Source organism: Camellia sinensis, chromosome 4 (assembly GCF_055761805.1).
Source record: "Camellia sinensis isolate YWXY chromosome 4, ASM5576180v1, whole genome shotgun sequence".
Lineage (NCBI taxonomy): Eukaryota > Viridiplantae > Streptophyta > Magnoliopsida > Ericales > Theaceae > Camellia > Camellia sinensis.
This window is the reverse complement of record NC_138964.1, coordinates 205,098,891-205,113,388: the sequence shown is the minus strand read 5'-3', so window position 1 is coordinate 205,113,388 and position 14,498 is coordinate 205,098,891. Positions and strand designations below refer to the sequence as shown.

At 39.1% G+C, this 14,498-nt stretch overlaps 1 protein-coding gene across 1 annotated transcript; it reads left to right on the top strand.

Moving 5' to 3' along the window:
• The first annotated feature begins 13,613 nt into the window (after positions 1 to 13,613).
• LOC145824391 (uncharacterized) lies at positions 13,614 to 14,294 on the top strand. The gene has a single exon (XM_082924036.1). The coding sequence runs from the start codon at positions 13,614 to 13,616 to the stop codon at positions 14,292 to 14,294; it is 681 nt and encodes a 226-aa protein (XP_082780162.1).
• The last annotated feature ends 204 nt before the right edge of the window (positions 14,295 to 14,498 follow it).

Below are 14,498 nucleotides of genomic sequence, written 5' to 3'. Positions count from 1 at the left end.
GTCAGTTATCAGTCATTATCAGTTTCGTTTAACAGTAATCGGTGATTATCGGTAATCAATCGGTCATTAATCAGTAAACAGTATGAGGGTTGTTACAGTCTCCCCTCCTTATAAAGGGTTTTGTCCTCTAAACTCGAGTTACCTTCATTCTGGAAGAAAACAGGATTCAGTGGAAACAGTTCAAGATATCTTTTAGCCATGTCATCTTCCCTTTCCCAAGTGGCATATACGCCACCGTGGTTCTGCCAGTCAACTTTTACTAGCGGGATCTCTTTGTTCCTCAGTTTCTTGATTCGTCTGTTTACAATCTGTATAGGCCGTTCCTCGTAAGTGTAGTCATCACTCAACACTATCCGAGTAGGCTCAATCACATGGAAGGGATCCCGGAGGTAGTCTCTCAACATGGAAATGTGGAAGACGTTATGCACATGCTCCATTTCAGGAGGAAGCGCAACTTGATACGCCACCGGATTGATTTTCTCAATGATCTCATATGGTCCGACGTATCTCGGTGCTAACTTGCCTTTGACTCCAAAACGAGTCTGGCCTTTCATTGGTGTCACTTTCACAAAAACGTGATCACCCACTTCATACTCTCTGTCCCGTCTTCTGACATCTGCATAACTTTTCTGTCTACTCTGTGCAGTTTTCAGTCTTTGCTGTATCAGTTTCACCTTTTCAGTTGTTTCATACACAATCTCGGGTCCAAGCAAAGGCCCATCTCCAACTTCTGCCCAGCAAATTGGAGATCTACATTTTCTGCCATACAATGCCTCAAAAGGCGCCATACCAATACTCGAATGGTAGCTGTTGTTGTAGGCGAATTCAGCTAAGGGCAAGTGACTTTCCCAGTTTCCCTGAAAATCGAGGACCCACATTCTCAGTAAATCCTCCAAAGTTTGGATGGTCCTTTCTGACTGTCCATCTGTCTGAGGATGATAGGCACTACTCAGTCTCAGTTCAGTACCCAATGCAGTCTGTAGACTTTGCCAAAATCTCGATGTAAACTTCGAATCCCTGTCAGAAACAATAGACACAGGCACTCCATGCAGTCTTACAATCTCATCAATATAGATAATAGCCAATCTGTCCGCATTATAGATTGTCTTGACAGGCAAGAAGTGAGCAGATTTGGTTAATCTATCAACAATAACCCAAATTGAATCCATACCTTTTCTGGAGCGAGGTAATCCAACGATGAAATCCATCGTGATATGCTCCCATTTCCACTCTGGTATGGGTAGGGGTTGCAATAATCCAGCAGGTCGTTGATGTTCGGCTTTGACCTGTTGGCAATGAAGACATTTGGATACAAAATCAGCAATTTCTTTCTTCATTCCCGGCCACCAGAAATTCTGTTTCAGATCTTGGTACATTTTTGTATTCCCCGGATGGATAGACAATTTCGAATTGTGGCCTTCTTGCAGAACTCTTCTTTTCAGTTCAGTATCATTTGGTACACACAGTCTTTCTTGAAATTTCAGTACATTATTCTCAAATTTGAATCCCGGTCTCGGTTTAGATTCTCTTTCTTCGATGATCTTTTTCAAGAAGTCATCCAGTTGCTGTTTCTCTTTAATTTCTTCAATCAGTGCCGGTTGAGCAGAAATAGCAGCTAAGGTTCCACCTTGTTCTCTCAAAACAATTTCAATTTCAGATTTTTCAAGGTCACAAAGCAACTCTTTCTGTCCTGTGAGCAAACATGCTAAGTTTCCAATCGATTTCCGGCTCAATGCATCGGCAACGGTATTGGCTTTTCCCGGATGGTACAAAATTTGTAGGTCATAATCTTTGATCAGTTCAAGCCATCTCCGCTGTCTCATGTTCAGTTCTTTCTGTGTGAAGAAATATTTCAAACTCTTGTGGTCGGTGTATACTTCACATGTCACCCCGTACAGGTAGTGACGCCAGATTTTCAGTGCAAATACTACTGCAGCAAGTTCCAGATCATGGGTCGGGTAGTTCTTTTCATGCGGTCTCAGTTGACGGGAAGCATAGGCAATTACTCTTCCATTCTGCATTAAAACACACCCCAAACCCTTATGAGAAGCATCACTAAATACAGTATAACCATCCGTACCTGACGGTAAGGTAAGAACTGGTGCAGTCACTAATCGAGTTTTCAACTCCTGGAAAGCAGATTCTCTTTGGTCGGTCCAGTCAAATGATGTCCCCTTTTGTGTCAGTTGAGTCAACGGTAAAGCAATCTTGGAGAAATCTTTGACAAATCTTCTGTAATATCCAGCCAATCCCAAAAAGCTTCGGACTTCAGTCACATTTGTTGGTCTAGGCCAGTTCACTACAGCTTCAATTTTCTGCGGATCAACAGAAATCCCATCTTTGCTAACAAGATGCCCCAAAAACATAACATGATCAAGCCAAAATTCACATTTAGACAGTTTAGCATATAGTTTCTGTTCTCTTAAGGTTTTAGGGCAAGTCTCAGATGTTGTTCGTGTTCTTCTATACTCTTGGAGTAAATCAATATGTCATCAATAAATACAACAATAAAATTGTCAAGGTATGGTTTAAAGATTCTGTTCATGAGGTCCATAAATGCAGCTGGTGCATTCGTGACTCCGAATGGCATAACTAAAAATTCATAATGTCCATACCTCGTTCTAAAAGCAGTTTTATCAATGTCTTCCGGTTTAACCTTCAGTTGATGATATCCCGATCTAAGATCAATCTTGGAAAACACTTGCGCACCCTGTAATTGATCAAACAGGTCATCGATACGCGGTAATGGGTATTTATTCTTTACAGTTACCTTATTCAGTTCACGGTAGTCAATGCACAGTCTCAGTGAGCCATCTTTCTTCTTTACAAACAAAACCGGTGCACCCCAGGGTGAAGTACTGGGCCTGATAAACTTCTTATCCAGCAGTTCCTGCAGTTGCACTTTCAATTCTTTCAGTTCAGTTGGGGCCATTCTGTAAGGAGCTTTGGAAACTGGCTGTGTTCCGGGAATCACATCAACAGTAAATTCAATCTCCCTGTCAGTCAAATCCCCTGGAAGATTATCTGGAAAAACATCTGGGAATTCTCTGACTATAGGAATACAGTTCACATTAGCATCGGCATCATCATCAGTAGATACAGTCAGTACAGAACACAAATATCCCTTACAGCCCTTTCTAATCAATTTTACAGCTTTCACAGACGAAATCAAGTACGGAGGAGGTACTACTCCACTCCCATTAAACACAAATTTAGGCAAACCAGGTGGACGGAAAACAACTTGCTTGGTCACACAGTCAATAGTGGCATGATATTTTTGTAACCAATCCATCCCCAATATTACATCAAAATGATCAATGTTCAATGGCAGTAAATCAATAAACAGATGCATATCCCCAATAATAATTTCACATGCGGGGTACATATAAGCACATGTCATGGATCCTCCTACGGGTGATGATACGGCTAGCAGATAGTTCATGGGTTCTAAGGGTCTATTCAATTTCCGTGAGAAAGCATGCGATGCATATGAATGCGTAGACCCCGAATCAATCAGTACATATGCATTTTGAGTACAAATAGAGAGAATACCTGACACAACGGTCTCGGTATTCTGGACGTCTCCCGGTACTAGGGCGAACACTCGGCCCTGCCTCATGGGCTCCTTCCCGGTAGCTTTAGGGTTAGGCTTTGGTGGAGCATTTGATGCTACGCCGCTGGCTGCAGCTTTGCTATTGCCTTGAAGAGCAGAAGGGCAATCTTTAACCATGTGGCCCACCTTGCCACACCTGTAACAGGCTCCAGATAATTTGTGACAAACCCCTTTGTGCCTGTTGCCACATACAGAGCAGGGTGGAGTGAACCCACTCCCTTGGCTGGGGCTAGTTGTCGACCCCGTATTCTGTTTCTTGTTGGCTGGGTTGTGCTTGCCTTTCTTGAATTTGAAACCCTGCCTTTTACCATGCCATTCAGTTGTTGGTGTTTCAGATTGTTTCACTGCTGCAATGTTCGACTCGGCCATCAATGCCCGGTCGAGAACACCCACAAAAGTCGGTAGTTTCAACACATTTATTCGATCAAGGATTGCAACATTAAGGCCACCTTCGAATTTCCTGGCCTTCTTATACTCAGTATCCACCATATGCGGTGCATAACGGGCAAGTTCAGTAAATTTTGTTTCGTATTCGGCAACCGACGTGGTGCCCTGTTTCAGTTGCTCAAATTCAGTCACTTTCCTATCCCTGACACACTGTGGGAAGTACTTTTCAAAAAAAGACTCCTTGAACTGTGCCCAAGTCATAACAACATTTGTATCGCGAATCAACATCCACCACCTTCTAGCTTCTTCTTGAAGGGTGAAGGTAGCTAACAATACCTTGTTCGCTTCCGAGCACGGAAACACTTCAAATAATTTCTCTGTTTCCAGAACCCAAGCTTCAGCTTTTAACGGTTCAAGGCCTCCCTGAAAGGATGGCGGTTTCATCTTGTTGAACTTCTGGGTCAAAGCAATTATGTCCCCATCATTCACATTCGCATTAAGTTCCGGCTGTACCGGAGGAGGAGGAGGCTGTTGGTTCTGTTGTTCAAGTCTAGCAGTTATCAGTTCCATCATTCTTTCCATTCTTTCCATTCTTGCCTCGGTAGACGAGGATTCAGGTTCATTTGCAGTGTTTGCGTTATCCATTTTCACTATAAGCAGTTATAATAGTTTAAAACATAAGCAGTCATTTGTTTACCAGTTTAACACATTAGCAGATATTCAGTCATAACATAGCCACACACTTTTCATGTTCATGAGATGCCCTAATCATTTTTCTAGGACACCCTATAGCTCATTTGGACACGTGTGTGCGGTATAACTCGTGGTAAGTATTGCTCTGATACCACTCTGTCACGACCCAAACCCGGCCCTATGGGTTTAGCACCGTAACCGGCCAGTAATCCGAGATTACCGAAGGCCTGCTTGACAGTAATACAGTAAAACAGAGTACAGGGCCTGGCGGAAGCCAATACAGTAATTAAACAGTGTCCAATGAGCTGTGACAGTCTGTATGCCAAAAAGATTTTTCATGCATTCATACATAAACAGTACAGAACAGTATGTACAATATTGACATCCAATCAAACTAGGGACTCAACCCTACATAACAGTACAGAAAACATTCCGTCTGTACAAAACAGTACGGTCTATACAAAATTTACAGTCACACAGTACAGGGACCTAATCCCTTGATAACAGTACGGTAAACAGTCAGTCTATACAGTACAGTTAGACAGTATGAAGACAGGCGGGGGAAAACAAACAAAACACCCCCAAGCCAAAGCATGGCAACTCGGAACCTCGCAGTGAGGCACAAAGGCTGGCTTGACAAAACTGGAGTTACCCTGACGCTCCTAGCTCCGATCTGGTGCCTGTACACCTACATATATATATGAGCAGTGAGCTAAAGCCCAGTGAATAACATAAAGCGTAAAGGGTTTAGAATGAATGTTCTTACAGTAATGAAAACAGTTAATTCAATCAGTATTTCAGTTGTTCAGTACAGTAAACAGTCATATGTGGTACATCCATTAGCATAACAGTAACAGTAGGTCTTAAAAGACCGAACAGTAATGATGGCCATCAGTCAGTAAACAGTAGTGGCTCCACGAAGGAACCGACAGAGATCTCTGTAACAGTAACAGTAACAGTAAACCGTAGGTACTAAGGATGCCACAGTACAGTTCAGAAATAAAGGACATACATTCATTCAGTAATACCAGTTCAGTAAACAGTTCAGTTCAGTATTCAAAGATAATCAGTTGAACATATCTTTACACAATTGTTACTCACAGAGTTCGGGCTACAGTATGCTAGAGCGTGTCTCCCCAGTCGCCAACCCTACACAGTTAACAGGTTGAACACACTAAGCTACACAGTTGGGAAATCTCATAACTTAATCCCTAATTTGCCTTGGTGTGTTCTACAACGATATCCTCATCAAGATGCCTTAAACTAGGCCTAAGAATGCCTAGGATGGGATGAGAATGCCAAAAATACACTTAGAAAACATTTTGCAAAGTTTGCTGAAACTAGGAGCCTCGCTCGAGCGAGACTTTCTCCGCTCGAGCGTAAGTTCAAAATCAAAGGCTTCGCTCGAGCGAGTAATCCTTCGCTCGAGCGGTCTGCAAAACAGTAAAAATACTGGATGCTGTGATTTTACGCGCGATGGTCGCTCAATGGTCGCTCGAGCGGAGCCCTGGGCAAAGGTGCTCGCTCGAGCGGGGAATCCTTCGCTCGAGCGAGGAAGCCAAATCTGGAATTTCCAGATTCGCCTCCAAAGCTCAAACCAAGCATTCTACCACTCCAAACTCGACCTCTTGGGCCCAAATTCTGGAAAACATAACTAAATTCAATGTATAACAAGTTTCAAAGCTCAATTTATGAATTCAAGCCCCAAAGGTGAGTCAATTTAAAACCACATTCAAACCCATTTTCAAGAACAACATTCAAACATGTCATGCATGAGTTTTAAACCAAATTAAAGCTCCAAAGCTTGTTCAAATGAGCTCATTTCTTTTCAAAACCAGATGAAAACATGGCCTATAACAACAATATGAGCATGCATGTACTAATGTCCATGTAATCAACCTTAAAATGCAACAATACTAACATGCATGCAAGAGATGAGCTTCAATCCACCATTAATGAACCAAATCATGACTTAGCTCTACAAATGAGGCATGAATCATGCAAGAACTAGCTCAAACACATCAATAAAGGTTGAGTTCTCTTACCTAGAGCCTCAATTACAAGGGTAGGACCACAAAGCAACAATCAACCTTCAATTCTCCAAGCAATTCACAAGGTAGAACTCAATTCCTCTCCCTTTCCCTCTCTTGGTCGGTTAAGCTCAAGAAATGAGCTGATGAAATGCTCTAATTGAAGTGTATACAAGGCTCAAGTGTGTGTATTTGAGTGGACCACTAAGGGTGGCAATTCGGTAATTAAGTCCAACTCTTTAATTAGCTTATCTAATCTAATTTAATCATACCTAATCAAATTTCAGATAATTACACCATAAAATCACATTAATTATGATGATCATTAAACATCAATCAGTTTCTAATTCGGCCGCCGATAAGGCCTTCAATTAGCAGTTTAAACATATAAGTATGAACAGATAATCATACAATCAAACAGATAGAATGCAATTTAACTAACATATACTCAATCAATTCGGTTTCCAATTTCAGTCAGTCAGTTCAGTACTTTTAATTAGTTCAATTATCAGTCAGTTATCAGTCATTATCAGTTTCGTTTAACAGTAATCGGTGATTATCGGTAATCAATCGGTCATTAATCAGTAAACAGTATGAGGGTTGTTACAGAAGACGACAACTCAGAGTTTGTGGTAGTGTTTCATTGTGGTAGAGTTTCATTCCTGTAGAAGAGAAGATGACGGCTCAGAGTTTGTGCTCTGTTTTTTTTTTTTTTTTTTTTTTTTTTTTTTTTGTTATAGTTACGATTTCAGCTGGAAATCAAAGGAAAATAGGAGGATTTGAATCGAAGGAATAGATGAGATGACTTACAAACTTGTTCAATCGATTGATTGAAACCCACATTCGACTGGATTAAATCAAAGGGAAAGAGGAGTTTGTGTTTTGTTTTTGGTTTTTCTGTCAATTAGTGTGAATGTTCACATTTCATATTGTTCTTCTTTCGGATGATGTTCTTTTTTTTCACAATTGTTAAAATTATTGCCCACCAAGTGTTTGATTATATATTCAAATGAGAGATTCAACAGAAAAAGTTGTTCCCATTGGAAACTTTGTGGCTAATAGTTGCTATTCTCTTGTTTGTGCAATGATTTTGGGTTTCTTTCCAAGTATTACAAAGGAAATTTGTTCATACTTATATTTTTTGTTTTTTTTTTCCATCCTTGTGCTCACATGTGTTTGACAAAATGTTCAAACGAAATTGGAACATGCCCATGTCTTGTCTTGGACCAAGTACACAATAGATATAGTGAAGTATAGGATAGCTCCATTGACTTTAGTTTATTTTTGATTGAGTGAAAAATGTTTTTACAAGGAATAAGATATTACAAAGAATAGATTATCACAATTAGTGTGAATGTTCACATTTCATATTGTTTAGAAGTTTGAGAAATGGGTGTTAGAATTGTGAAGAGTGAGGTCTCTAATACAATAATGGGGCTTTCTTTGTAAAGAGATGAGGTGGGTTTGGTTTGATTTGGATTGCTGTAATGGTGGAATTGTAAGAGGTGTTAATAATAGTGATAATAATGAGGATGAAGACAAAAATTATGAAGACACAAAGGAGGATGTGTGTGATGGTTTTTTTTATTCTATGAGAGATTGAGATTTTTGAATTTATGATTCTGTTATTGTCATTGATTTTGATTTTTTGTTATTGGATTTCAATGTAGCAATGATTTTTTGAGATTGGTAATGTGTCTGATATAAAAATGATGTAAATGTTCATATTATTAATCAATGTTAATATTCACATTAATTTGAATTAAAAATTTGTCATTGTGTTGTCAATTGGTGTTAATATTAGTCACACACCCATATAATATTGAATGGTGAATATGTTTTCACTGTGTTCATTACCATTGTGACAAGGTGATATTAAAGTTCACATCAACATTGCATCAAATTACACAACTACAAGCCTTAACTTTAATTTTGAATACAAACATGATGTGGATATTCACACTAAACATACGAATGTGAAGGTTCACATGAATTCTAGAATACAGATAAAGACATTATGATTTCAAAGCATTAATTACTAATATGAAATGATGATATTAAAGTTCATATCAAAATTGTATTGCCCACATATCACATTAAGCCAATGATTATGTATACATAATTGTAAAGTAGCTGACAACAATGTGAAGGTTCACATCGATTTTTTAATCTCTAAAAATAACAAAATCATGTTCACTAACCCAAGCAAATATCACTGCATATTGACACTATGCAAGCCAACTTGATTTTGACATAATGGCCTTGTCTTGCTGTAATTGTGGCTCAATTAGAGTTTTCTGAAGTTATGACATTATTCACAGTATGACTCATGTAAACTAAATATTAGTGTGAACATTCACATTAAACTTATTGCTAAAATAATGGTCACGTGGGTTTGGTCAATGTGGTTATGTGAATATTGATGCTGAGATAATATGCAAATGTTTCTTTTATGTTTTGAAATTTTGTTCCTGTCTATATGAGAAATCAACATATGTTGGTGCTGTCTTAGTGGCCTATGTGAACATTCACACCTTGATTAATTCCACTATTACTTTTGTTTTCATATCCGCATTCATGTAAATATTCACATCTCCAGTGATATTTGTTTGGATTAGTGAATATGATTTTGTTATTGTCATTGATTTTGATTTTTTATTATTGGATTTTAATGTAGTAATGATTTTTCGAGATTGGTAATGTGTCTGATATAAAAATGATTTAAATGTTCATATTATTAATCAGTGTTAATATTCACATTAATTTGAATTGAAAATTTGTCATTGTGTTGTTAATTGGTGTTAATATTATTCACATGAACCGTATTTTATGCCACTTCTTATTTTTTATCAAAAATAAAAAATAAAAAATTAGGGATTCAAATTATTTGATCACCATCAACAATCAACAACATCAATAAGGCTAACATTCACAAAATGAGAAAAAATAACTACAATATTATGAAATAATAGCACATTACAACTAATCAACAAGAATAATGGCCACATGATGTAAATGTTTGCATTAATTCATTACAATCAAACGTAAAGGGGAAACACAACATCGATAATATCAAAGAAATGTTTTAAAATTCACATTGAACCAAAAATAAGGAGAAGGATAGTGTGAATATTCACATGGACCATATTTCATGCCACTTTCATGGAAAATAATAAAAAATTGGAGGTTCAAATTATTGGATCATCATTAACAATCAACAACACCAACAAGGCAAACATTCACAAAAGAGGAAAAAATAATTACAATATTACAAAATAATATCATATTACAACCAATTAACAAGAATGATGACCACATGATGTAAATGTTCACATCAGTTCATTATAATCAAACGTAAAAAGGGGAACATGACAGTGATATTTACCAAATAGTTGTTTGGAATTCAGATTGAACCAAAAAGTAGGGGGAATGATGGGTGTTTACATTTGTTCCTTATTTTGGTCGATTGTATACATTGACCAATGTGAACTTTCGTAGAGCTGTCTTCAAATCGTTGGCAATGAATGAACAACATTTAGATGATGAGACGTTGGTGAGATCGAATCGATGTAAACTATTGCAGTAGTGAATCATCACTTTGGCTTACGTTTCCAGTCACCGATAATTACTCGGCGACAATGGAATGATGGTAGGACAGTGGACGGCACGATGTGAAACCTAGGGTTTGGAAAAAATGACTAACCTTAGGGTTTGGGAGAGATGATAGTGAGGGTTTTGAGAAGGAGAGATTTTCTGCGTGAAATTGGAATGATGAAAGTGGAGTGTTTTGATGGGGTTTGATTTCAAGAATGGAAATATATATGTGAGGGCTTAGGACTATTTGGTTTTATTACATCGAATAAGACCTAATGGAATACTCAAAAACATTTTAGTTTAGATGGAATAGAACTCTTAAAAAGGAGATTTACTAAAAAAGCTTCTATTTTTTATATATAGATATGGTTCTTCTTGATACCAAATTAGTTGGTTTCTTGTAACAACCCTCACTTTGCTTTAGTCATGCTCACATGCATTTATATGATTTTGCCTTGTCAAATTGCATTCATAAGATCCTGTTTTGTTTTATCTAAGTGTTGTTGTATGCTTTGTTCTTTGTTTAGTGTGTGTTTAGCCGAGGTTATCTTAAGCCTAGGTCACACCCTTGAATCTCTTATACCTAGGACCATCTTGGAACCACTTTGGCTGACCTCCACCTTCACCCTGGCATATTGGCCGAGATGTCATCATCTAGGCCGAGGTGTGCATCACCGAGGCCGAGATATGTATCATCTAAGTCGAGATGTTATCCTTTAGGTATTTTAGATCTTTAATCCCTGAACCTTGTGATCTTGTTCCTGGACGGATATGACCTAGACGGAGGTGTGGCATAGCTAGGGCAAGTGTTATCCTTCCTAGCCGATATCATTGAGACCTTACTTGTTAAAGCCTTGTCCCAATGCGAGGTCATTACCCGCCAGAGTGCCCTTGTTACCTTGTTTGTCATACACACTTTGTCATAGCCTTGTCTTTTCACTCAGTCACCTTTTTTAGGAGAGCCAACCGGTCGTTGCCACGTGTCCCAGCAGAGGGTTAAGTCTGCTGGCAGTAGAGAAACCCACATCATTTTGTCATATCTTTGCCTTTGAAGAGAGAGAGAGAAGCTCTAGGAAGAGAGGAAGAGGAGTTCTTGAGAGAGAAGTAGATTTCCAAGCTTGATCCTTAGAGTCTAAATCGTTTAATCCAAGTGTTGAGGTTAGATTCTTGATTTACTCTTGTTAATCTTTATGTTTATTCGATCGCATTGCATGATCTAGCATGATTCATGAGCTATGCATTGGTTTAAAGTTGTTTTAGAAAGAGAAAATGGTGTTCTTGAAGAAAAACCATGTTTTGATCCGAAAGTTTGTATCAAGATCCATGTTTTTGTGTTTGTTTTCTTAAGATCTTCAAGTATGGGTACCAAGGTCCATGTTTTGAACTCATAGCATGAAATCTCAGATTTTGTAATAATAAGTTATGATTTTAGCATTCATGTTCTTTATGTTCTTCATGTTCTTCAAAGAAGGAAATCCAGATTTCCAGACTTCACCTTTCCCTAGGTGTGGTCACCGAGACCACTCTTGCCTAGATCTCACACTTAGGCCAAGCATCGTATCTCACCTTGGCCTACCTTGCATGATCAATTGCACCATTAGTCTATCTTGCATGAACACTTCGGCAGACAGCCGTTCGCCGAAGCCTTGGTAACCACACCTCGGCCAAGAGGTGTGGGACCTCGGCAAAGACCTAGTTGCTACCCAGCAAGTTTTTCTCGAGATGAAAAACAGTGTTTTAACTTCCAGCATGTTTTGCTTTGACTTGACCTAGTCTTGAAGGAAATGCTGGGATCATTTGCATTCATGTGAAGCTTGTCTTGAGAGTGCATTTCATATCCATCTTTGAGCATTCTTTCTTGTCTCCTTGAAGTGCATTCAGTAGACTTTGCCATGTGTTTGTAGGAACTTGCTTTAACCTCGACGTCTGAAGAGCTATGTGAGTGGTATTTTTAATAAAGTTATGTTATAAATTTTTGATAAAGCTTTGCTTCGTTTTAGAAAAGTATTTGATCAAGTATGAATGATTGTCCTTAGTTTTGTATCACGTGTTATATTTGTTTTGATGACATTCTGGGAAAGTCCTTAGTGCCAGGGGACTATAATGCAATTGCACCCTTGTTTTGTCACTGACGGTTTTTCGCGTGGGTTTGTTTGTCCGGAATGTCATCGTTTGGTATTATGTAGATGTTATTAACATCCAAGAAGCTTTGAAAGATTTGATAGATGAACATGGTTCATCCCTTTGATTTGTAAAGATATGATGTGTATTGTTTTGGAAAAGATCTCGGATATCATTCATTCAAACTTTTATTACTTATACCATTCACTGAGTATCGAAGCTCACCCTCTCCTTATATATATGTAGGTGTCGAGCAAGAAGGCGGTGACGCCTAGATGTATTTTGCAAGTTGTATTCGGATTCATTTTGCTAGCATCTTGAAGGCTATATTTCTTAGCTTTATATTTTATGTATTTTGTATATGTTGGCTTGAGAAGCCTTTTGATCAAGATGTATTATGTATTTATTTTATTTGTATTCAAGTTGTAAACCATGTTAAGATGTATGTCATTTCATTTAATCTATGCACGACTCTTATGGACTAATTAGAATGAATTTTATTGTTTCCGCACATGTAAGCCCCATATGTATACTCTGATTGTGTGTGAATCCTTGTAAGTTGGCCTTGGGTAATCTCGGATTATTGGCCATCACGACACCATTCTACTAGGGGCGGAGTGGGGTCGTGACAGATTGGTATCAGAGCACGAGTTTCTTATAGTACGTTATTCACACACTTTTAGTCCTAAAGAGCTTAGGATTTCTCTTAGAATGATATTAAGATTGCATCATATTACTTGCTACTTGACAAGGTGTGCATCATCTCGGCATGATCATTTGTTACTTGCATATATGTCTATTTGTTCATTTTGTTTTAAAGTCACATTTTGCATACTCCTAGCATCATGAGAAAGGGGAGACCTCCAGTTAGCGGAGACCAATCCGAGGACAGGTTGGACAGATTAAAAAGGATGATAGAGGGTTTGGTCCATGAGTTGAGGCAAGCAAGGCAACAGAACACTAGCACTACATCTACTCAGGCCGAGCAGACAGATGGCCGACGTGCAGTTCCACCTCGACCTCGACCTCGACCTCCTCCAGTACCACAAGTGCCTCCGCAGCCAGCTTTGTATGGGGATGGCACGTTGACCTTGATCAAAGATTTCAAGAAGATGAATCCGCCGAAATTCCAAGGAGGTATAGAGCCGATGAAGGCAGAAGCATGGGTTCTTGAGATGGAGAAGTTGTTCGAGGTTTTTCCCAGTACCGACACTCAGAAGGTGTCATTAGCGGCATTCACATTGGATGACGACGCCTGTAGATGGTGGATGATGATCCGAGAAGGCAACTCAGGTTTGACTTGGGCTAGATTTTTGGAGTTGTTCTACGACAAGCACTTTCCCCTCAGTGTCCGAGATCGCAAGACCACAGAATTCCAGATGCTGATGCAGGGTAACAAAACAGGGGCTGAATATGATCGTGCTTTCACCGAGTTGGCAAGGTATGCACCCCACATGGTCAACAACGAATACAGGAAAGCTAGGAAGTGTGGACTTTGGGGCCCAATACAAGATCGAGTTAATATGCTTAACATGCCGACGTATGCCGGAGTGTTAGATAAAGCCATCCTAGTAGAAGCTAACTTGAACATAAGCCAAAGTTCAGGGGAGAATCAGAGAAAGAGGCAGGATTATGACAATCGCCAAGCACCGTCCGATGTCAACAAGAAGGTAAATGTGGGCAGTGCCAACAACGCGAATCAGGAAGGTGGCACCAGGCCGACATGTACAAGTTGCGGGAAGCAACGTTTTGGGGTTTGTTATCGGGTATTTGGAGCATGTTTTGAATGCGGTGAGATGGGTCATCGTATTAAGGATTGTCCCAAGGTAAAAGCTAGAGACGATAAGAAGAAATGAGAACCCGACATCTGGAGTTGTTTTGGGGACAAAGTAAGTTAAGTTTGGGGACCAAACTTCTTTAAGGGGGGAAGGATGTAACAACCCTCACTTTGCTTTAGTCATGCTCACATGCATTTATATGATTTTGCCTTGTCAAATTGCATCATAAGATCCTGTTTTGTTTTATCTAAGTGTTGTTGCATGCTTTGTTCCGTGTTTAGT